This window comes from Convolutriloba macropyga, chromosome 4 (genome assembly GCF_964194025.1).
Source record: "Convolutriloba macropyga chromosome 4, txConMacr16.3, whole genome shotgun sequence".
NCBI lineage: Eukaryota > Metazoa > Xenacoelomorpha > Acoela > Convolutidae > Convolutriloba > Convolutriloba macropyga.
The window spans coordinates 74,770,065-74,796,504 of record NC_134471.1 but is presented as its reverse complement, the minus strand read 5'-3'; the positions used below and the strand labels follow the sequence as shown (position 1 = coordinate 74,796,504).

Below are 26,440 nucleotides of genomic sequence, written 5' to 3'. Positions count from 1 at the left end.
TTGAATTTTCAATTGTGTTTTTATTACTGAGTTTAAATGTAGCTGAGTGGTATGGCCAATTTGGGTAATCATTAAAATTATTCATTTTTTAATCCTATTCAACTGATTTAAAAGCACAAAAGCACAGCTCTCAAATTCTTATGGAAAAAATTTGATGCAGATCATTTTCAAAACTCACTCAAATAAATCCAATTTCAACTCTTCCATCCCTGCTCTTTTCTCTTGGGGGTGCGTTAGGAATTATTCTACCCTGGTTTTGTTTCTAACGTTAATTTTAGTGGGTCGTTTTTGCGGACAGATTCGAAGGAAAAAAATGACAAAGCTGTTGAAAAACTGAATCAATCCTTGAAAAAAATTTTTGAAATTTTTCAGTTGATCTGAGACTGTCTGATCAGAGATCAAATCGAGAGCAAGAAAGTCTAATCCACTTGAGCTTGATTTTGAGATCAACTTGATCATCAATTTGTTATTATTTTTTTTCTAATGAGTAAGTTGATGATGGTTCTGTTAAGCGCCACGAAGACATATATGTTCCGACCAGATAATCGTTTTGTCTTAGATCATGATCATCGGGGCAAAGGAGTCCAACTTCTTACTATTTTGCTGGAGAACTGTAGTAAGGACTCGCAAAGGTTTCAATTTATTAATTTCTGAAAATTATTTTTTCCACAGAAGCATTTTTAATTTTGAATTGACATGACAGCATTTTCTGCTGAAGACAACATTTTTTTAAATGAATATATATAGCGTTGCCTAAAGTCTCGTCTTTGTTAAGTCTGGGTTAAGTCTGGGTTAAGTCTGGATTAAGTCTGGGTCTTGGTTAGGTCTGATCAAAGGTGGTTTTGAACGCAGGAAAGTATGATCAAAGATGACTCGGATCGCACAAACGTCTGGAAAATGGTCTGCCATTGGTCTGAGCCAGGTCGCACAATTTTTTACACAAGGGTCCGATTTCGGTCTGATCAGAGACAGCTCCGAGCGCAAGTCGGTTGAAGACGAGATTTCGAGCGCACTTTAGACTAATCAGAGGACACTTGATCAGGGATAGTCTGATAAGTGGGTCACTTTGGTCTAGAGTGATCTGATCAGAGGTCACTTCCATCTGGCATCTCAACCTGCGTTGTAACTGGTTAAGAGGAATTACATACGCTGTTTTGGAATCGTAAAAATATCATAAACATTTTACTGTAATTTTGTCTTTTTTTTCTAATTTTACTCTAATTTTGTCTAAGGTAGGTAGCTGTACATAAATAGCCCCTTCTATCAGATTCGAACTTGGGTGTATGTTTTTCTATTAGCAAACATATTTTTGTTTCAAATAATTTTTGAGCTCAACTATCGAGTTCAGCTGTTTTCCGTGGTCATTATCAGGGTACCATTTTATTACAATCTAGAAGTTTTTTTTAAAACTAATTTTGGCACCAAAAATGCTTGTATTAATTTCAGAGTTACGGAAGTCGTAAAATCCGCCCTCACTGTTTGAACACAATCATCGAATTCACCAATTTCAATTTTTATTGTTGCTCACCAACACAGTTTGTTTTGATTGGTCCAATTAAAAATTAATGAAACGGTAACAAACTACAACGTGTACAGAGAAAACATCTGTTTTTGTATCCACGTTACTTTCAATTCCAAATCCAAAACTGCAGAGCTGGTATTGTTTTTGTTTTCACGCCGTCTCCAACACACCTGACGTAAATGTTCATTAATGTTTGAAAAATAACAATTCAACCGAGGAAAGAGAACTGAACTGCGCGTGCGATTTTACATGTTTATGAGGAAGAAATCGGTTTAATCTTATATTTATCATTTAAGCAACGCGCATTAGATTGTATCCGCGGATATTGTTGAACGTTTTTAAGGACCGCCTACTTTTAACTTGAGGTGAGTGATACGTTATGAGATTAAAAAAAAAACTAGTTAACGCTATTTAGAGGTAAGCTTAGTTAATAACTAGATTTTGATATTACGGACGAACAGGCATAAAATTTTCAATCTGATAATCAATTGTTAGTTTTTGTTGGCGAAACGCGACCGTTTATGAGTTTTAAGTTGAATCGAATTGCATTCAAATGCCAATATCATTCATGTTCCAATATCAACGCATAACGCTAGTTTTGTATAGGTCAATTATGATCCTTAATTGCTGCAACACGCAATTTTCGATTTAGCAGATTGTTTACTCTTACTAAATTTCATCATCATGTGCTGGAAAAAAAAGAATTCTAGCAAATAACCGCTGAGAATAATGAAAAACAAATATTTATATCTGCAAAGTCGGCCCGCGTTCTGGTGATATTGTTTTTTGCCCATCAAAGTCTCAGCTCATTGAGTATTATCACAATTTCAGTTTCAATTTCTCATCACTGGAAGTTCTTCTAAGGATGTTTTCGTCCAAAAAAAACATATCAAGCGAAATGTTGAAAAATATGTCTCTAAATTATTTTAAATTTTTGTCAGAAAACTAAACTTCTTTAATTATTGAGGCCAGATGTGCAAAAAATAATATTTACGCTCTAAATTGTAACGAAAACATTGAATTAATACCAACGAAATGAAAATGTTTTGTTTTGTTTCTCAATTTTCTCCAGTACTACGATATAAACGTAAACCAATGTTATTACAAGTTATCAAAAACAAGCAGACAAAAGGGTCAAATGATAGCCAATTTTAGCAAACTTAATTCATCGTTGTAGTTTATAGCTGCAAAAAAATAAGATTTATCATGAAAAAAATCAAATGGCGGATTTTCTGTCACTTTTTTCTGTCATTGTTTTTCAAAAAAATATTAACTATTCCCACAGAAAACAAATTCAAAAGCACAGAAAGTTTGCAAAATTTCGGGAAAAATGAAATAAAACTGCTCATGATTTTTGGGATTAATTTTGGAATTTTATTTCTGGGTAATTACAGCGGGGTACCCAGGTTGAGGTCCCAGAGGGAGGGAAGTATTTCCCGACCGTCCCTGACGGAAAGTGCCTATGTCCAGACAGTCCCAGACGGAAGGTGCCTATGTCCAGACTTTCGTGCGTTCACCAGAATTTTGTGCGTTCATTGCCAGACTTTCGTGCGTTCACCAGACTTTCGTGCGTTCATGTCAAGACTTTTTTGCGTTCAGCAGACTTTCGTGCGTTCAACAGACTTTCGTGCGTTCATGTCCAGAATTTTGTGAGTTCGCCAGACTTTCGTGTGTTTAACCGATTTTTGTACGTTCATGTCCAGACTATAGTGCGTTCAACAGACTTTCGTGCGTTCATGTCCAGACTTTTGTGCTTTCCCCAGATTCATTTGCGTTCACCAGAATACCGTGCGTGCGTTCATGTCAGACTTCAGCAGACTTTCGTGCTTTCATGTCCAGACTTAATTGTGCGTTCATCAAACTAGGGTGCGATGATCCAATTTTCGTCCCTTCAAGTTCAGAAATAAAAAATTTATTCAAATCAAACCACAATTGGCGTGGGAGATCCCCTGTGTCCATAGAGTCCAAATCAGCAAAATTTTGGTGGAGCTTGGCAAGGAAAAAAGTTGCAACGTTCTCTGTCTTCTTTCTCCATTTGAATATAATAAAAGAATGAAAACTTCGTGCGTTCATGTTCAGACATTGTTACGTTTTTTGATGTTTCCAGACTATGTAATTTTGAACGCACCACGCCCCCCTCGATCATCCTCGGTCTGGACATACTTGCTTCCGTCTGGAACCTCAACCTGGCTAGTATCGGGTATTTTAGTCTGGAGTGCACTTACAGTAGCCTGATATGAGCTGTTTTTACTTCAACCATTCCCCACAAGTCAGCGCACTATTCATTTTGTGAGCATGATTTTTTTTGGTGACTATGGTCACTTTTTTGCGTCTGAAACTTTTTTTGCATCTGGCACCAGTATATCCTCCTGGAGTGTTCACGTTTTGGTCAACCTGTATTGTCAGGGTAAGTTGATTAAGGTCAGGATGCTAATTTATTCTACATGTCACTTTGCCTACAGTTTCTGTTGATCAATTTGTCCTCATTTGATGTCAACAACGCTAGCTATCAAAGGAAACGGTTGCTACTTGTCTTTTTGTTTTCCTTTGGACTGTGATGTCATCAGTATTCACTAAGACTAGGAAAGCTCTAAAAAATCGCTTAAGGCTGGCTTTAGATGAAGCAAAAAATTGTTTGCGCGTGTTTTTTATTTTGTATTTATAATTTCCGTCATTTAGAAATTATCAGAAGTAAGTCTCTACAGAAATTACAAATAATACAGTAACTAATGTGAGAAATTACAATTTTTGAAACTGTTTCTTCCTCTCGCCAATAGAATAAAATTATAACTGACAACTATACTTTTCTATAATCATAGGTTTTATTGTATTATAGGTTTTGGAATCAAAGCTTTGGGCGGGAAAATGAATTAGTTTATGCAAAGACAGATATAGAATACAATAAATTTCACGAGAGGAAACAAAATTGCTTCCAATGTTAAACGCAAAATTATATTGTTTTTTTTTCGCTCAGTTTTTGCTGGTAAAATTTATGAGAATTGGGCAAAAAATTTTCTTTCACCACAAATTACATTTCTTAAATTCAGTTTCGGAAAATTCTGCACAGTCCTCTTAAGCAATTATCCTACTTCAACCGGAGGAACTGAATCCTAACTGTTGCGCTTTGATGTTTTGTGAAACAGCTGCAAACATATTTTTTTTTTTGTTTTAAAATAATTCAAAGCAGCATCAAAAAAATTTATACCTCATTTGAAAATTTAAGGTACAGGAATTATTTGTTTTGATAAATTGGAAAACAATAATCCTGCAGAACAACATGATCTTGTCATTAGACGGAAAACAAGCATATCGATATCTAAAAACGAATCTAAAAACGGACAGAAAAGAAGAACAAAGGAGGCTCGGTAATGTGCGTTTGCACATATTCTTCCGACCACGCCCACCCAAGTTTTTCGCTTAAATGCCTATCAAATGTGGAGAGATAGAAAACTCGAATGTTTTTCAAAAGCAACAGGTGCATAAATGAAGAATGTGCTTCCAAATCAAATCACTCTGTAAAGTAAAAAATGCAACCACAATAAACGGCCGATGAGACCCACCCTTAGTCATCAAAAAACAAACAAATCAAGTAACAACAAGCAAAATTTATATCCAAAATTCAATTTCTAGTTTTTTCAAAAACATGAAAAACGAAGTGAAAAAAAACTTAAAACAAAACCTAAACTAAACAAAATATTTTTGTTCTTCACTAGAAAAGATATGGGACCCGTCTTCACTGAGACTCGGTAACAAGTACACAAATTAAAACAAAAACGACATTTAAAACATGCGTTCATATTTTGTGAAAACGAATAATTTCAATTATTGAAAACAAAATATTTAAATAGGTCTATGTACACACATCCTCCATATGCAGACATTCGGGCCTGTCAGCATCCAAAATATTTTTACGTCTATAAAAACAAAATACAGACAAAAAACAATGACTAAAAAAGCATTAAAATTGAAATGTCATCAATTGCATTTTCATTGAAAACCAATTATTTTATATGTGACCTCAAAATAGCGAGACTAAGTAACAAGTAGACAAAAAAACACTTTGTTCTTTATTTCCAAAAACATATAAATTCAAAGTCATAAAAACATAAGCTATGGTCTGAATTGATTGAAAAAGTTCAGTTATTCTTCCAAAGAAAGATCCATTCACATATGTCATTATTACGTTTCAGACAGTCAAATAATAATAATATTTTTGGAATAATTGGTCTCAAAGCCGTTAAAACGGGAAAAACTTAACTAAAAATATTAGATAAGTTCAATTGTGCGTTTTTGAACGGCATGGCATAAAGTGATATAAGACCTTTAATTAAAGAAACTAGACTACAAGTAGACAAAAACGATCAGCAATGTGCAAAGCTAAGAAAAATAAAGCTTTCTGGTTTTAAACTATTCCATATGAAAAACATGAAAAACTTTAGCTATCAATCGTCATCAGTATGTAGGTTTCTTTGTCATCTATATACAGCCATTTAAGGCTGAAATTCTAGAAAAGTTTTATATACGACAACATACAGAACTACCAATAAAGACACAAATAAAAAGATAATAAATTAACATAAAACCTAAACTAAAGAAAAAAATTTTGTTCTTCACTAAAAAAGATATGAGACTCGTCTTCAATGATACTCGGTAACAAGTACACAAAATAAAACAAAAACGGCGTTTAAAACATACGTTCATATTCTGTGAAAACGAATAATTTCAATTCTTGAAAACAATTAGAAATCAACTAAAAACTTTAATTAGGTCCATGTTCACACATCCTCCATATACAGATATTCGGGCCTGTCAGCATCCAAAATGTTTTTACGTCTATAAAAACAAACGACAAATACAGACAAAAAACAATGACTAAAAAACATAAAATTTGAAATGTCATCAATTGCACTTTCATTGAACACCAATTATTTTATATGTGGCCTCAGAATAGCGAGACTAAGTAACAAGTAGAAAAAAAACACTCTGTTCTTGATTTCCAAAAACATATAAATTCAAAGTCATAAAAACATAAGCCATGGTCTGAAATGATTAACAAAGTTCAGTTATTCTTCCAAAGAAAGATCCATTCACATATGTCATTATTACGTTTCAAACAATCAAATAATAATAATATTTTTGGAATAATTGGTCTCAAAGCCGTTAAAACGGGAAAAATTGCACTAAAAATATTAGATATGTTCAATTGTGCGTTTTTTGAACGGCATGGCATAAAGTGATATGAGACCTTTAATTAATTGAACTAGAGTACAAGTAGACAAAAACGAACAGCAATGTGCAAAGCTAAGAAAAAAAGCTTTCTGGTTTTAAAATATTTCATATGAAAAACATGAAAAACTTTAGCTATCAATCGTGATCAGTATGTAGGTTTCTTTGTCATCTATATACAGCCATTTAGGGCTGAAATTGTAGACAAGTTTTATATACGACAACAAACAGAACTACCAATAAAGACACAAATAAAAAAGAATTACCATTAACTTCTGCTCGAAGACAGTGTTGAAGCCGTTAAAACCAAAATCTGTTACTGGAAAATTCGAGATGTTCAATTGGACTTTTTTTATAAGCCCAGTACTGCAATAAATGATCTCTCAATAATGAGACAAGACTAGAAAATTAACTTCAAGGATGGGAAAAGTCCAAGATAACTTTTTGTGAAAACTCGTTGTATCAAAACCGAAAAAGTCATTACCTGAAATCTAAGACCGCAATAAATACTATGTTGTAATCTTCTAGAAAACTATGCAGCCTGTCTTTGCTCACCCTAAGCTACAATTGACCTATAAAGAGATAATGTGGTAAAGCTCAGTATTCCACTGTTCATTTTCGAAACAATTTTTTTTGAAACTCGAAACGACCAATAGTTTTCGACAAAAACACCTATATAGATTTCCCTAAAACTTTTTAGGAATCATGTTTGATGTGTTATTAGTAGTCTTTGATTTGAAATAGTCCCTTCTGCGATTGATATAAAAAGCAAAAAATGCTGAAGTTTTTAAAGAGACAGCGACTGATTACATTTCGAATTTCTTTGCGCTTTAAAAGACAACCTTGCTATTGCTGCTCGTCCGTTAGCAACGCGTATTTATTCCGAATACTTTGAATTTTCATAATTGTTCCGGCCCGCACCTAAGTGGGGAGGGAGGAACTATATACTCAACTGGGTTTTTTTTGTTCAGTCAATTTTGGCCGACCGATATATTCATCGTTGAGAATTGTGAGTGGATTCATTAATAAGCCCGTCCAGCGTAGAATACTGAATTAAAAAGATTTTTTTGATTTTTGTGTTTGACAGGGAGTTATCGAAGGTTTGTGAACATTTGACTGTTTTTGTTCACATTTTCAGTAATTTTTGCTAAAATTTGGCACAATTTCGCTAATATAAGTTAAATAAGTTAAAATTGCGCCAAACTAAGTTAAAATTTTCAACGGCAGAGTGTTGTTGTTACCAATAGAGATAAAAAAAAGCGTTGCTGAATTGTTTGATTGAAGTTTTTTTTTGGCTAAAGTTTTTTTTAAAAAATTTTAAAAATTCTTTTTTTCATCAGAAATGGCACAAAATATGCATGTTTGGTCCACTCTGTTAAAGTTTGCCAGAATTATTGACATAGAAACCATAACAGACTCCTTTATCTCAGTCTAAAACAGCGCTAGTTGCAGCTAAGTGCCGTATGTAAGTCTTCTGGAATTAAAACTTTGCCCTTTTTTGCAGGTTTAACTCGATAATTATACAAAGTTCATCTTTTTTTCAATATTTGAAGAATTCCAGTCAACAATTGGTCGTATTCGCAAATATATGGAACATTTGTTCAGTTTGCTGGGCGCGTGACAAAATTAGGGAGAGGTTCGATAATATCATGGACTCTTAGAATCAGATTTTTTGGTTTCTTTTTCGATGCTGCCTTTTTTCAAAATGTTTTGCTTTTGTTCTTTAATGTTAATTACTGACACAAATTTTTATTCCCGGCTCTGTTAATAACTGCTCGAATTTACGTAAAATTGAGGCCGAATGTAGATACAGTTTGTTTTCAGAGAACCAAAGGGTTTTTATGGCTTTGAGGAAGAGTTTTAGCAAAATTTAAATCAATTCTGGTCTTTTGCCTTCAATTGTTATTCTATTGGCAGTCTGAGTTTTAAGTTCAACCACTCAAAGATCTAAATTTTTAACTCATGAGGTGAATGTGAACCTTTTCAATTCAATCCATTGTTACCTAATGTCACTTATGTTATTGAATGTATTTGTTTTAAGGAAATTTCTGTGATTTTTTAAATTTTTGATTGTCAATTTTTCATATTATTTTAGTCAACAATTTGCTTTTTCTCAGTAGGTACAGGTCAACCTTTCCTCCTCATAGAATAAAAATCAGTTTTGTGGCCGATTGTTTTAACAAAATGTTTTCTTGCTTTTGGTACTACGAGTTTTCATACAAAATTTTCTGACTTTTGTGCATAATTGCCCATTTTTGTTGTTGTTTTTGTTTCTTTTGTAAATTGTCACATTATTTGTTTCTAACTAATAATGTGACAATTATTTTTCTAACTCAGAAAAACTTTACAACATTTGAAAATGAACATATCTTTTGTTTTTATAACAAATGGTTTGAAGGGCTGGACACCGTTCTCTTGCAAAAATTGGTAGAGTTTTTTATTTTTGCCCTTTATTTTTTGTTAACTTTTGTTGTCATATGCCAATTATTGTGTAACTAAAGGTCTTAGCGGCCAACTATATACAAAAAAGTGAACTTCAATAACTGATATCGGTAAATAACTAATGGTTGTTTTGACTTTCGAATTAAATTTCTAATAAAAAAGAGTAATAGCATTCTTCAACTTACCCCTTTTTGTTCTGTTTTGCGTTTTTTTCGTATTTTACAATGTTGTATTATTCCCGTAAATTAGCCTCATTATTTAAAGCTCTGTTTAATGTTCTCTTGAATGAAACAGTTTTTCTATTATTTAAACTTTTTAAATGATGTCTTCAGGGCTTAGACAATTTCTTTCAGAAGAATTTTGTGAAGTTTAGATAATTTTCAGTTTTTGTTGTTTTTTTGTTGTCATTTTGTCATAGTCGTTTTACAAAAAGATGTTATGATGATCAAAAGAGACGCAAATGAAGATGTTATATTCTCGCGGTTATTATCTAATAAATTTAATGGCTTCAAAATTGGGGTTTCGTAAAGTTCTTTGTGAAACTTATTTGTTAAGCTTGTATTTAATGTTATTTTATAGTCTTATAGCTTTCCTTGTCTATTCTTTTAGTCGAAAGCTTCTGTTGGCTATGAATTTTGAAAATATTTGTTTTTAATAAAAAAAGAGATAGATTTTTGAGATCTGCCAACTTTTGTTTCTGTTAATTTGTAGCTAAGCATCTCTATATACAATTTACATCATTTATCTTTTGAAATACAAATTGCTCTTAACGAATATATTTTCCTCAAATGCTCTTTCTTCTTGGAACAACCACTTGTCACAAAGCCAATTTTCGTGATTTTTGCAATTTTGCCCCTTTTTTGTAGGTTTTTGTTTTCTTCTCACAGTATCACAATAATGGGCGTCAATTGACTTTCAAATATTGTCACCTGCAAAAAGTGAAAACGATAATTTTTTTTATTTTAGTGATAAGCTCAATATTTAATTGATTGGGGGGACATCGTTTTCGTGCATAATTTTTCGTGCAATTTTTTCGTTTTTGCTTGTATTTGTTGTTCTTTTTGTAGCCCTACGACATATCCTGGATGATGAAAGGCCTCAGTCGCTCTCTATTGAGGTATAAAAGAGTCTCTCAATGATTTAATATGATGCGTAATATTTCTAATCAGATCGAATTTAATTCTTTTTTTTAAAAAAAATAAATGTTTTTATAATCTTTTGCCGCTTTTGCTCATTTCTAGTCGACTTGTTGCCAAGTCTCATTGTGGAAAAGTCCCATTTTTTTCCGAAAAGTACCGGTTAATCTTTTTGGTATAAATTTCATCTGATGCCATTTTGATTTGGTTATTAGTGGTTTTCAAAAAACTGACAAGGAGTTTTGGTAGTAATTATTATTTGTAACTATTTGATTTTTATTGCCGTCTTTTCTGGTAGCCATATTATGGTAGCCACAGTTCTCATAGGCCCTCTCGAGTAGATTGCTTTACTCTTTTAGTTGTTTGTGGAACGATATGTTGATATGTTAGTTTTTATTATCTCTTCCTCATTTGGTAGACAATTAAGTGAAAAATGTAGATGAGCGGGGTCGGAACTTAATGTGCGAACGCACATTACCGAGCCTCCTTGTTAGACAAAAAAGGTCAATATGTCAAGAGTAAATAATACATTTTGAATAATTATCGAGTAAAATTAGCTAGAAAATGGATAATTCAAGAGTAGTCGCAGTAAATCGCTAGCTGTCTGTTTCAGGAGAAACGCGCCAGCTCGAAGTAAAACTAGCTGTCTGTGTAATTAATAAAGATCGTATTATCATTATAGTCCATTTAATCCAGCAAACTTCAATAAAGTGGACTTTAGAGAGACTTGAAAAATTTAGAGTTTTGAAAAAATCTAGCAAAAACTTTAGCCAAAAATTGGATCAGTCAGTTCTTCAGCACTCTTTTCTCTTTAAAGGTAAAACCAACCAAATTATCTTTAACAATTTTAACATATATTCAAGCAAAATTGACAACGAATTGCGCAAAAAAGACGGCAAATGTGAACAAAGACAACGGAAACCTGTCAAATGTTCACAAAATTTTAAAACCCTTAACTCTTTTGAAAAAACGAAATTAAAAAAAAATCTTTTTAATTCTATATTCTACGCTGGACTGAAGAAAAAACCATTAGAGTATAGTTCCTTCCTTACTGAAGTGGGTCTGAACAAAATTGTCGAAAGAAGTGACTCAAAACCTCAGAAAGGATCATTTCTCATTGTTTTTGCTTGAAATAATTCGATAAGTTGCTTCAGTTTTTGCTCGATAGTTGCATTCCTTCAAAAAAAAATTGGTTGCCCTCCAATGAGTTTTATTAGAAATCGCCATTTTTTGCTTTTTAAATGTTCAGCATTATTCTTACACGATCTTTCGGGGACTGAGGGCGTTGTCTAAAATCCTTGACCAGATTATAGCTGTGTACAGGTGCTGAGAAAAACCTAATATTAAAAATTGTTCTATGATTAATTCAAGTCGATCAAAGAGTAAAAAATTATTTAAAAAAAGAGTAACTTAATTTTCGTTTCAGACTTAAACAAATCCAACCAACAAAATGGGAGATTGGAATCATTCATTGTTCAGCTGTTTCGACAACATCAAAGTGTGTGTGATCACGTACTTCCTGCCCTGTTACACAGCGGGCAAGGTGGCCGAGTCAGTAGGGGAGTCCTGTATCATGCATGGATGCCTCTGGTGGTTTGTGCCTATTGCCAACTGGTACTGCCCCGTCGTCATTAGAGGCAAAGTAAGGCCCCCCCCATCACCACCACCACCACCACCACCACCACCACCACCACCACCACCACCACCACCACCACCACCACCACCACCACCACCACCACCACCACCACCACCACCACCACCACCACCACCACCACCACCACCACCACCACCACCACCACCACCACCACCACCACCACCACCACCACCACCACCACCACCACCACCACCACCACCACCACCACCACCACCACCACCACCACCACCACCACCACCACCACCACCACCACCACCACCACCACCACCACCACCACCACCACCACCACCACCAAAGTTAACCCTCTGACTAATTTATGGATTGCTCTCAACTAGATGGGTAGTTGAACGTTTTGTGACCACAAATAGCGAACAGAATGAAACCTGAAAAATAATATCAAAGGCAAATGATCATTATTGGTGCATCGAAACCGAAGTTAGAGCTGTAATGACATTTATGATAAATCAGAACCAAATCAATAAAAAAGAACTGTTAGGAGACTTCCGTACTGACCAGTTTGACTGAATCGCTCGGAGCAAAAAGTTCTTACGATGATTAACGTGAAAAAGATCAACTTTTTCCCAGAAGTTTAGAAAGGCAACCATTATGAACTGTCGTAGGTCTGAATTGGAATTTGTAAAAGACGAGTATAATTTGTTAGATTACTAACCAAAATGCATTATTACTGTATCAATAGAGTGTAGAGAGCATTTAGTTCAAATCTGATTTTCCTTGTGTTTCCATTTTGCCATTTTTGAGCCAGTATTCTCAAATAACGAAACGGAGAATCATCCCCTTAAGTGAGTTCTTTTTGTAAAAATACAAGACATTAGGGATAAAGACTACAATAGCAAGTAAGTACTGAACGTTTTTCGGCACATTAGATAAAATCTTTTGCTCTAAAAATTGTAGACTTAACCGTTAAATAAGGAAATAATTCTTTTTAATTAATTGAAAAAGGTCTATGTTTTTTTTCCCACAGATACAGGCTGAGATTATTTACATGCAAGGACATAACAAGGATATTGTATCAAAAGTTCTCTGCCCTTTAGCATATGAAGAATGTTATGCACTTCTGAGTGAAATTTATGCAGTTTTTGCACCCAAAAAATGGTTGGTGAGCTAACTGTTAATGGAAAGAGTAATCTTCGACATTCCATTTGATCTCGCTAAGAAAACAAAAACCTTTTTTTTGGAATTTTTTGATTGTGCGCATTCAAACCACAGATAACATTAAAATTTTTAAAAAATGAGGTCACAAATTTTCTTCCCCCAAATTGTCTCATTTTGTATGTCACTTTTTCTGCAAGATGTACTGATGACAAATAAAACTGCATTTTTTCTGTATTTTTGTTTGCTTCATTGAATTGAATGGACTCTATTTATTTTAACAATTATCAAATAGCAACACGCAACTGGGATCTTTTCAACAATTGCCCCCCCCCCTTTGGTACCTAGTAGAGAATTACCACCCCCTTCTGTGCTATACTTTACCACAATATTCTTTGGCCAACAGCTTAGATAGCCGAATATTAGCTTAAGCGCAATTGCGGACCACTGTTCATGGCCATCCCTCTCATGCGTTGTGGGATGTAATCCGGAAATCGTGGGTGGGTTCCGACTGGCGGGTCCACCGACCCGCCATTTGGAATTTCTTTTCGTTTTGTATTCCAGTTCGGCTAGTTGCCTACCACGGTGTATTTTATTTATTTTCAATTTAACATAGTATGTGCATTCGTGGAAAGTTATTAGTCGTCTCTGATTGGTTAATAACTATCTCCCTTAAATTCTTTTCAAGAATTGCCACCCCTTTTGCAAAGGGAGGGGGCAATTGTTGAAAAGACCCCCCAACTGCTTACAAGTCATGTAGTGCAACAAGAAAACACGTGTCATTAAAAAAACCTGAAAATAAGAAACTTATTTCGATTTTGTCGAACGGACGAAGCATTGAAACTTAAAACACAAAAATATCTGACAATCTAATATCAAGAATCGATAAGAAGAGTTGCTGCCAAAATTTGCTATTCATACAATAGGAGGTTTTATTGTTCCGACCCCCACTTTAGTGGGGAGGGAGGAACTATATACTCAAATGGGTTTTTTTTGTTCAGTCAATTTTGGCCGATCGATATAATCATCGTAGAGAGTTCTGAGTGGTATCATTAGAAAGTCAGTCCAGCGTAGAATAAGAAATTAAAAGAATTAGTTTTCATTTTTCGCTTTTTAAAGGGAGCTATCGAGGTTTAAATTTTGTAAATAGTTGGTGTTTTTATTCACGTTTACAGTATTTTTGACAAAATTTTTGTCAATTTTGCTCATAAAATGTAAAAATTTTTAACTGTACTGCTTTTTTCATCTCTAAAGATAAAAGAGGGTTGCTGAAATGTTCAATCCGAGTTTTCTGTCTAGAATTTATGCTAAATTTTTCAAAAAGCAGACTTTTTTCGAGAAAAATAGGACTACTTTTGCTCTCTTTAGCCCACTTGCATTAAATTTGCCGGAAGTAGACACCTTAAAACTGCAGTCGAAACTTTCTTAAGCTGAAAAAGAAGCTAGTTGTAATCCGCCTGGCTTTATGGGTCTTCTGGATCATAATTTGGCAACTTTTTTGCAAATTTAAAATCGATAATTACAAAAAAATCTTTTTATATTTTTGACAAACTGAAAATTTTGTTTAAAAATTGATCTATATCGCAATCATTTGAACAGTTGAATGTTTTGTCAGATGCACAGCAATATCGAGGCTGATCTTGATCTCACCGTGGATCCTTACGTTAAAAAGCTTTTAGATTTGAATGGGGCGCGATCTTTTTCTCAAAACATTTCCGCTGTGTAAATTTTTTTTATGTAAATTACTGACAAAAATCTCAAATCAGGGCTCAATTAATGACAAATACTATTTGAAAAAACGATTGGCCACCAAAATATAATATGGTTTAAAAGTCAGGCCCATGGTTTTTACGGCTTTGATTAATTGTTTCGTAAAAATTTAATAAACTTCTTGAGTTTTGCTTTCATTTGTTATACTTTTTGTAGCCTAACGACTTATTCTCCCCGATCAAAGATGCAATTGTGTTTTTAGGAGGTAAAGATGAACCTTCTGTGCTATACTTTACCACAATATTCTTTGGCCAGTAGCTTAGATAGCCGAATATTAGCTTAAGCGCAATTGCGGACCACTGTTCATGGCCATCCCTCTCATGCGTTGTGGGATGTAATCCGGAAATCGTGGGTGGGTTCCGACTGGCGGGTCCACCGACCCGCCATTTGGAATTTCTTTTCGTTTTGTATTCCGGTTCGGCTAGTTGCCTACCACGGTGTATTTTATTTATTTTCAATTTAACATATTATGTGCATTCGTGGAAAGTTATTAGTCGTCTCTGATTGGTTATTAACTATCTCCCTTAAATTCTATTCAAGAATTGCCACCCCTTTTGCAAAGGGGGGGCAATTGTTGAAAAGACCCCCCAACTGCTTACAAGTGATTTAGTGCAACAAGAAAACACGTGTCATTATAAAAACCTGAAAATAAGAAACTTATTTCGATTTTGTCGAACGGACGAAGCATTGAAACTTAAAACACAAAAATATCTGACAATCTAATATCAAGAATCGATAAGTAGAGTTGCTGCCAAAATTTTCTATTCATACAATAGGAGGTTTTATTGTTCCGACCCCCACTTTAGTGGGGAGGGAGGAACTATATACTCAAATGGGTTTTTTTTCTTCAGTCAATTTTGGCCGATCGATATAATCATCGTAGAGAGTTGTGGCAACTTCATAATTTGGCAACTTTTTTGCAAATTTAAAATCGATAATTACAAAAAAGTCTTTTAATATTTTTGACAAACTGAAAATTTTGTTTAAAAATTGATCTATATCGCAATCATTTGAACAGTTGAATGTTCTGTCAGATACACAGCAATATCGAGGCTGATCTTGATCTCACCGTGGATCCTTACGTTAAAAAGCTTTTAGATTTGAATGGGGCGCGATCTTTTTCTCAAAACATTTCCGCTGTGTAAATTTTTTTTATGTAAATTACTGACAAAAATCTCAAATCAGGGCTCAATTAATGACAAATACTATTTGAAAAAACGATTTCCCACCAAAATATAATATGGTTTAAAAGTCAGGCTCATGGTTTTTACGGCTTTGATTAATTGTTTCGTAAAAATTTAATAAACTTCTTGAGTTTTGCTTTCATTTGTTATACTTTTTGTAGCCTAACGACTTAGTCTCCCCGATCAAAGATGCAATTGTGTTTTTAGGAGGTAAAGATGAACCTAGACAATTCCTTCAGTTGTTATCTAATGTCTCTTATGACTTTGAACATATTTGTATTAAAAAAATATCTGTGAATTTTTGAACTTTGCCATTACTTTATCTTATTTCTCTCAACTTCGGTCGCAGCCTCAGTAAAACAGGCAAATGAGAATTCACAATGAGATTTTTGTTTTCTTTTTGATTTATGAGAATAATCGTAGGTCCCATTGGCTTAAAAATTTTGCGCAATTTGAGATTGGGTTCTGTTATGTCTCAATTGCTTCCTATGTAGATATAAATGAAAATTTCAGTGATTTCAGGTAATATCTATTGACATTAATAACTGTGAAGTTAATTGTCTCCACAAATAGAAACGTATTTTTTAACTTTGCACCTCTTTGCTATTTTTTGACTTTTCTTGTCGACTTTTTTGGTCGATATTTCATTTTCTTTTTTCAGCATAATTGCATTTTTTATGAGTCCATTTCGTGTACATCTCGAATTATCATATTGTTGACAAACCTAATTGAAAAAAAGCACAATATGAAAACAAAAAGCGTTGGAAAAGTGCGTTTTTGTATATATTAAGTGTTTTTGTTGAAAAATTTATGCTTTTTGGGGCTGAGACAAAATTATCTCGAAAACATTTTATGGATACTTTTGATGTTTTTTTTCTATATTTGTCTTCACTTTTGTTGTTGTGAGCCATATACTTGATAACGGTAGGTCTCAATTGCTTCCCCAGGACGTATAACTCCACCTAGATAAAAATTTCAGTTTATAGCTGTTTGTTTTAATGACTTTCAAATTAAATTTTTTAAAACAGTTTTTTCAACTGTCTCTTTTTGCTTTCAATTTGGTCAGCATGTTACTCAATCTCACTGATTGTAAATCGCAATTCCGTTTGATGATTCAACGACTATCATTGCGTTTTGTTATACGTTGTGACTGATTGCTTCGACCATATATTTTCACAAAAAAATATCGAGATTTATATACTGTTCAATTTTCGGGTTTCTTTTGTTGTCGTGTCTACGTTGTTCTTTTATAGGGAAGGCTCCCTGATGTTAGAATGAGAAGAAAACGATGATTTACTGTTCTTGCGGGTAACATCTTATAAGTATACTGCCTTGAATAGAGTGATGTCAACAAATTGTTGGAAGTTTTGGCTTCTTTGTGTGTTTGTTACGTGTTTGTTATTTTGTGGGGTCGTGGCGTGGTCTCATTATTAATAGGCCCAATTGGCTTCGTGAGGTGTTGCATTTTAATTCATCGCTTTTTATTGAAATCCTAAATCTGTTACAACTTTTTGAAATATTTTTTTCCTAAACAAATTTAGCTTTTTCAGCTTTGTCATCTTTTAAAAAAAGTTTTTTGGTCAAATTGTTGTTCAGTCTTTGTAAACACAGGTCACAACCCCTTTGCAGTGAGCTATGAATTAACCCTTGTAACAGTTTTAGCTTCAAACTTTCGTTCCTTGGCTTTTTTACTACTTTTACTACGAGACTTCATAAAATGTTTGAAATTTTTTTATATTTGCACATTTTAGAGGATTTTTGTTTTCTTTTTGGTTTATGAGAATAATCGTAGGTCCCATTGGCTTAAAAATTTTGCGCTATTTGAGATTGGATTCTGTTATGTCTCAATTGCTTCCTATGGAGATATAAATGAAAATTTCAGTGATTTCAGGTGATATCTAATGACATTTATAACTGTGAAGTTAATTGTCTCCAAAAATAGAAACGGAATTTTTAACTTTGCACCTCTTTGCTATTTTTTTTACTTTTTTGTCGACTTTTTTTGTCAATATTTCATTTTCTTTTTTCAGCATTATTGCATTTTTTATGAGTCCATTTCGTGTACTTCTCGAATTATCACATTGTTGGCAAACCTAATTGAAAAAAAGCACAATATGAAAACAAAAAGCGTTGGAAAAGTGCGTTTTTGTATGTATTAAGTGTTTTTGTTGAATAATTTATGCTTTTTTGGGCTGAGACAAAATTATCTCGAAAACATTTTGTGGATTTTTTGATGTTTTTTTTCTATATTTGTCTTTACTTTTGTTGTTGTGAGCCATATACTTTATAACGGTAGGTCTCAATTGCTTCCCCAGGACGTATAACTCCACCTAGATAAAGATTTCAGTTTATAGCTGTTTGTTTTAATGACTTTCAAATTTTGTTTTTTAAAACAGTTTTTTCAACTGTCTCTTTTTGCTTTCAATTTGGTCAACATGTTACTCAATCTCACTGATTGTAAATCGCAATTCCGTTTGATGATTCAACAACTTTCATTGCGCTTTGTTATACGTTGTGACTGATTGCTTCGACCATATATTTTCACAAAAAATATCGAGATTTATGTACTGTTCAATTTTTGGTTTTCTTTTTGTTGTCATTTCTACGTTGTTCTTTCATAGGGAAGGCTCCCTGGTGTTAGAATGAGAAGAAAAGGATGATTTACTGTTCTTGCGGTAACATCTTATAAGTATAGTGCCTTGAATAGAGTGATGTCAACAAACTGTTGGAAGTTTTGGCTTCTTTGTGTGTTCGTTATGTATTTGTTATTTTGTGGGGTCGTGGCGTGGTCTCACTAATAATAGGCCCAATTGGCTTCGTGAGGTGTTGCAATTTAATTCATCGCTTTTTGTTGAAATCTTATATCTGTTACGATATTTTTTTCCAAAACAATTTTAGCTTTTTCAGCTTTGTCATTTTTTTAAAAAAAGTTTTTTGGTCAAATTGTAGTTCAGTCTTTGTAAACACAGGTCACAACACAGTGAGCTATGAATTAACTCTTGTAACAGTTTTAGCTTCAAACTTTCGTTCCTTGGCTTTTTTACTACTTTTACTACAAGACTTCATAAAATCTTTGAAATTTTTTTATATTTGCACATTTTAGAGGATTTTTGTTTTCTTTTTGGTTTATGAGAATAATCGTAGGTCCCATTGGCTTAAAAATTTTGCGCAATTTGAGATTTGATTCTGTTATGTCTCAATTGCTTCCTATGGAGATATAAATGAAAATTTCAGTGATTTCAGGTGATATCTAATGACATTAAAAACTGTGAAGTTAATTGTCTCCAAAAATAGAAACGTATTTTTTAACTTTGCACCTCTTTGCAATTTTTTGACTTTTTTGTCGACCTGTTCGCATTGCGAACCGGTCCCATATTTTTTCTTATGAAGTATAGGTTAAACTGTTTTGTTTAGATTTTATCTGACTCGAGTTTGATTTTGTTATTTTTTTTATTGCAGACATCGAGTTGTGGTCGTAATTAATGTTTGTTTTTTTTCTTTTTTAGTGGTCCTTTTTAGTAGTTCTATTATCAAAAACTGTCATCGGCCTCTAGCGTGGCATTATTTTTTTCCATTGGTTGTTTATTGAACGATATCTAAGATTTTGATCTCTTCATCATTTGGTAGTCAAATAAGTTGAGAATGTGGATGAGCGGGGTCGGAACACTATGTGCGTACGCACATTACGGGGCCTCCTTGTTATTTGATATTGTTGCATAGTACATTTTTCCTAACTTACTACATAAATTAGAAATCGCTTGCTGCAAAACGAGGAACAAAATTAAGCTCAATTGCTTGCTCAAAAATCACAGATTATGCCAACGAATCAGCGTGGCAAATTAGGAAATTATTATACAGCGTCAAACTTTTTGGAGACAAATTATTTTTCAGTTAAATGCTGGCCCAAAAAATTTTCATTGCTTGGTTGTGATAGATTCAGATCTAGTATAGTCAGTCCCGTAAAGTTGCAACGCTATCGAACGTTTCAAAGGTCAAAGGTCAATTATAAAACATGCAAAGATCAGTACTTCGTTGTTCATTTGCATGTCGGGAGTTTTTCGAACGTTCGCTTGCGTTGCAACTTTATGGGACTTACTATAAAGGGGCCGGTGATGCATGTCTTTGCTTTGCAATTATAATTGTTTGCTGACAATTAATCTCCTTACATTTTTCCTAATCTGGTAAAAAGAAATGAAACTTCAAATAACAATTTAAAGACTCGTGAGTGGGCTATGAACAAGAGTTAGAAATTTGTAAACCACTCTTGCATTTATTCTTAAGTATTTCTGACAAAAGATTTCTCGCTGTTGTTTTTCATGTCAACATACGTAAGCAGAATTCGTGTTTGACTCGTGTGAGTTAGACTTACCTTTTCTCGCTGTTAAAATCGATAATCCGCTGGAAGTTAAGGGCAATTCTCAAGGGTAATTAATAACTCATGTATTAGAATAGGCTGCGATTTTTGCCTACGTTAGCGCGAAAATTTGCACTAATTCGCGTTGCTCGAATGCCGTCGAGAAGACAGTTATGAGTGTTCGTTGAAAATTCGACATTGTTTGTAGACATTATTGGAAATTATTTGCAAATTTAAAAATATTTGCAAATTTTTCAATAATTTGAGAATATTTGCAAAAAAATCGTATATTCGTAAATTTGACTTCCCTGTTTGAGGTGCAGACCCAAATTACCTTATGATCAGACCCAATCAAGCGCACACCTGTGTGTTCCCAGACCGAAATTACAGGGTCTGGACGGAATTTCGAGCGCACTACAGTCTGGACCATGGTCTGGAGTTGGTCTGATCAGGGGTCAATTTGGTCTGAAAAGTCTGATCATAGGCGTTTTCGAGCGCACTTGAGTCTGATCATAAACAATTCGAGCGCAATTGGGTCTGATCAGAAATGTTTTTGAGCGCAATTGCGTCTGGTCAGGGACCATTTCGAATGCCTAATTTTTTAAAATTATTTTTGTTTTTCTTTAATGAGAGATGTTGGCTCTGACCAAAGGCAAAGAGGCAACAATAAAGCAGAGTTCTGATCAGGGACTCATCTAAGTTCCAATGGCTCTGATCAGAAAAAGAAGTCCAGCTGATAGCAAAGGCCGGTCCCCTTCAGAGGAAATTTTGATTACCTGGAGACCACGATGTTTCTTATGGAAAGCTTTCTAAACTCATCCATTGAGTCAGAAATATACACTAACCGGTACACTAAATTAAATTTGCTCTCAACAATTGGGTTTCGTTTTCTTTAGCAATACTTTTTGTAGTTGGTTTTTCTTTTGGTGAATTAAATACTGCAAACATCAGTTTTTATGAAATGAATATATTGTAGCAATATTATGAGATTTGTTCATAAGTAAAATTTTTCTCTGATCAGACTATTTCGAGCGCACTTGAGTCTGATCATAGTCTGATTAAGGTCTGGGCAATGGTCTGAACTTGAGTCTGGTCCATGTTCTGAAGATGGTCTTATCAGAACGTCTTCCGCCTGAAAAGTCTGATCAGAGACCCTCTGTGTCTGGAAAGTCTGATCAGAGGTAACTTGGGTCTGGAAAGTCTGATCAGGGTTAATTTCCGTCTGGAAAGTCTGATCAGAGATAATTTCGGTCTGGAAAGTCTGATCAGACGAACATTTGGGTCTGGACCTCAACCTGGGTTAGAATATTTGCAATAATTTGAGAATATTTGCAAAAATTCGAAGATTTGTAAATTTGACATTAAGTTTGGACTAGGGACTATTGTCATTTAGGTGAGGGAAGCAAAAGGCATAGACGGGAGTTGCCCCATGGACTTGGTGATCTACTGTATCTGTGGCTCTTGTGCCCTCTGCCAGGAGTATAACGAAATGGGCATCGAGGGAATATCACGCAACTGAACAGAACCCAACTCAAGGCAGACTAATACTCACAACAGTCGCCGTATCTATCTCCATCCTCAAATTTGAACTAATTTATGCAAAATGGAATGAATGAACAACTCTTGTCGGTGAATTAGATCACATTTCATTTGTCTTTACTAGCAGTCAATTTAACATTAATTGATCAGTATCTTTGTGAGTTTAAAACGAACAAACAAGCCCCACGAACCTTTTTTCTTGGAAGTGATAGTTTTAGAGCTTTTTTAGGAAATGGCCGTTTCTAAGCGTCTGTCTACCTATTTTTGAGCGTTTTTAAGAAATTGAAAGTTTTTGACTTGACTTTTTAGGGAAAAAAATATTTAGTTTTTGCGGGGTGATAGCAAACTTGTGAAACCTTTCAAAAATTGGTTTTATTTTGTGATCATTATTGGTCATTGTAATTGAGATAGTATTTCGATTGAACTGCACAAATAATAGGACAATAAGACCTGCAAGATTGCGACGTTCCTTTGAAAATTTTGTTTCATTGAAAAACTGGCAATGTTGGCGGCTTGAACTTCGATAAAACTTTTAATCGCTCAGTATCAGTACTCCATTTGCACTGTCAAGCTATATAATGCAACGTGGCGGCTAAGCAAGGCGATAGGCATACGAGCTGAGTTTTTTTTTTAAAAAAAACGCGACTAAGTACAACAGAACACTTTGAAGCTAGCCCTATTAAAAACTGTTCCTCGCAGCCGCTGAGCGAGATACCCAGCTCACGGTTTTGCGGAATACATCCCACCTTGAACGAGAGGCATAGCCTTGCACAATAGTACGTTTTTGCGGTACTAATATGGCGTCTTTCAAAATTTTTACGTTTTTTTTGTCCTGGATATCGTAAAAAACTCGCCTATAATTTTTTTTAAGAGCCCACCCTAGTACGGGAGAAGAACTTTATGGTCCGTTGTTTTATGAGCCATTTTTGGACGATCAATATAATCATAATAAAGAGTTGCAAGTGGTATCCTTAGAACGCCTGTGCAGCGTATAATACTAAATTAAAATTATATCAATCAATTCCCTCTTTTCCGAGTAGATAACGAGGTTTAGAGTTTTGTGAAAATATGGCAGATTTCCGTTATTTTTGTTCACATTTTCGCTAATTTTTGCTCAAAATTATCAATAATTTTTGCTCAAATTTTGATGATAATTTACTGATTTTACTTTTAGCAATAGAAGAGAGATAGATGGCACCAAATTTACTTCTTCAGCCCTCTTTGTCCAAATTTGTTGGATAGACAGACGTAATATCTGTCAACACAATTTTTGTAAATTCAAAAACTATTAGGGCTATTTGTACTTCCGCTTTCTACGAAAGCGTTTTGGAATTGAGAAATTCGCTAATTTAGATCAATATCTATTCAGCATGTCTCTTTTATTTTTGATGGACGGAGATTTTTTGCCACGTTTTGTGTAACACCAAAAATTAGAAAATAATGTTTCTTCAATATATTTACAGTGACAGGGAGACCAGATCTAGTCTCATTGTTGAATTTAACAATCAATAAGGATTCGTTATATTTGATCGCTGCCTTTTTTATAATCTTTTAGGACTTTTTATGTTATTTTATGATAAATCCTTGATAGAAATTAAATAAATTGCATTTTGCATTAACGTTCTGAAGAGGCCCAATTAACCAAAATTATGTCTTAAGTGTTTAGTTCTTGGTTTTGTCTTTAACAGAACTTTTTCGTAAATTCTTAATTAGTTCCTCAGTTCTGCTGCCATTTGTTGTTTTTTAGTCTCGTGAACTGGCCTCAATAATCAGCCTTATTGACGACTTCTCATGGTGTAGTTACTAAAAATCTCCGATATAATTAGTTGACGCCTAATGATTCATATAAGATTGAATGTGTTTGCTTTAAAATTATCAGCGATTTTTAAACCTTTGTCAATTCTTGATCTATTTTGTCAACATATTGTTTACTCTCATTAATTACAATTCCAATTAGTGAATCAAATGCCAACGCTTTTCTGTTTTGAATAATGATTTTATAACTATGGTTTTACTCGCTCTCAAAAAAGTTTTGATTTCTGCTTCCATTTGCACATATTCTTGCATCCTTTTGATGTCCTCTCACCTTATCTCATTGTTGACAGGTTTCATTAGCGTTGAAAGCAGGCTCACTTGAACCTATATATTGGTTTCATCATTAGCTTTTGTTTATGATGGCTTCAACATTTTTCTTTCAATTGCAAGATGAATTTTATAATTTTGCCCGCATTTGATGTTTTATGCGTAGACTCGTAACAGATTCTACACAAAACAATTTGCTGTGGAGACCCAAATAAACCTAATTATTGCCCTCAGTTGAAAGTCAAAGCTTTTCTTGACTTTGAATTGCTTTTTCAAATATATTAATGTCTTTATGAAGTTTGCACTATTTGTTCTTCTTTCTGTCATCCTCAAAATTTTCTCATTTAGCGCAGATCTCATCAATTTATAAAGAAAACGAAAAATTATCATTTGGTCTTTTTTTAACAGACGGCTTCATGGCGTTGACAATTCCTATCTTCAAAAAAATTGCGAATGTTTGAAACTTATCAAAAATTGTTTGTATTGGTTCTTTTTTTTAGCAATTCCTATTATAAACAAACAAGCCCCATTTAAGCCAACAATAAGAACTTATCCGAAAAAACATGATCATATTCTTGAGCAAGGTCGATGACTAAAAACGCTTGAAATCATCCCAGGTTAAATCCTTTGAATCTTCCTAACACAATATATTCAGCATCAAAGAGACACTAATGGTAACAAACGTATAACTGCAACTACAGATCAAGAAAAGAAAGCAACACTTTCATAAATATGGACTACGGCTGCTTTTTGAATGCCAGGCCATCCTACTCAAACACAGTTGTCAATCAGTATACTAAACTGACTGAAATGGGTGATTGACGAGCCTTCCACCCTCTGAAAAACTGTTATGAAAACAGTTTATTATTGTATTCAGCAGCCAGTACCTATGTACAGGTCTTATCTTGAATGACAGAGATGGATTCACAGAGTTTGTTCGGATACCTATAGACAATAATGCTTCAGTGGTTTCAGCATTATAACTTGATATGTTCTCTCTCAACGATTGACAACATTCACTTGTCTTCAATGACTAGTAATCGGAGAAACCAAGGTTTTGAGCGAAGAACTTGCCTTGAACGGAGATATAAACAAGTAAGCAAGCAAAAAAACAAAACTAAAGATCAATTTTTGAATTGCAATTGTCGTCTTCACACGTCGTTTTCACTCCGGAGAGCTCATTGACTACAGATTTATACCCAAACACCCTACCCATAATTGTGATTTACGTATATTTTTGACAACAAATTGCTGAGAGAACTTTAATTTGAAACATTTTTGGATTGGTCAGATGATGTTTTTTGTTCCGACCCCTCTTGAGGGGGGGGGGAGGGAGGGAGGAACTATATACTCAAATGGGTTTTCTTGTTCAGACAATTTTGGCCGATCGATATAATCATCGTAGAACGTTGTGAGTGATATCATTAGAAAGCCCATCCAGCAGGGAACATGGAATTAAAAAGATTTTTTCAATTTTCGTTTTTTATAGGGATATATCGAGGTTCAAAAATTTTGTGAAAATTAGACGTAATTCAGCCGTTTTTGTTCACATTTTGGGTATTTTTGACTAAATATTCGTCAACGTTGCTAAAATATGTTAAAATTGTTAACTGTAGTGTTATTGATTTTATCTCTAATGATAGAAGAGGGTTGTTGAATTGTTCGATCCGAGTTTTTTTGGCTAGAATTTATGCTACATTTTTCAAAATTCAGAAACTTTTCGTCAAAAAATGGGACCAATTTGCCTTTTTAGCCCTTTTGCTTTTAATTTACTGGGAGTAGATACCTTAAAACTGCGGCAATATTCTTTATAAGCTCAAAAAACAGCTGATTGTACTCCCGCTGGCTTTATGAGTCTTCTGGAATTACAATTTTGCCAGTTTTTCAAATTTAAACTGGTTAATTATACAAAATGTATTGTTTATTTTTCACAAAATGAAAAATTTTATTTGAATTTGCTCTATTTTGCAACCATTTCAACCATTGAGTGTTTTGTTAGACGCGCAGCAATATCTGGTTTGATCTTGATCTCGCCATGGATCCTTAGATTTTACTGTGGCGCAAACTTTTTTTTCAAATTATTTCCGCTATGTAAATGTTTTTTATGTAAATTACTGACAAGAATTTCAAATCAGGGCTCAATTATTGACATATACTATTTACCATAAACGAGGCCCATCGAGTATATTATGATTTCAGAGTAAAATTAACGGTTTTCATGGCTCTGACCAATTGTTTTCATAAAAATTTTATAGACTTCTTGAGTTTTGCTTTCATTTCTTATACTTTTTGTAACCCAATGACTTTGTGTCCTCAATCTCAGATCAAATACAGTTAGGTCTTGTGAGGTTTAAATCAACCTAATCAGATTTTTCAGCTTCTATCTTTTATCTGTTATGACTTTGTATATATTTGTTTTGA

General features: G+C 34.0%; 1 protein-coding gene across 1 annotated transcript; it reads left to right on the top strand.

Annotated features, from left to right (window-relative positions):
* The first annotated feature begins 1,698 nt into the window (after positions 1 to 1,698).
* On the top strand, positions 1,699 to 22,089 carry LOC142338675 (uncharacterized). Its single transcript, XM_075388540.1, has 3 exons — positions 1,699 to 1,887; positions 11,753 to 11,968; positions 21,792 to 22,089. Exons 2-3 carry the CDS (start codon positions 11,777 to 11,779, stop codon positions 21,915 to 21,917), a joined length of 318 nt encoding a protein of 105 aa, XP_075244655.1. The 5' UTR covers positions 1,699 to 1,887; positions 11,753 to 11,776; the 3' UTR covers positions 21,918 to 22,089.
* The last annotated feature ends 4,351 nt before the right edge of the window (positions 22,090 to 26,440 follow it).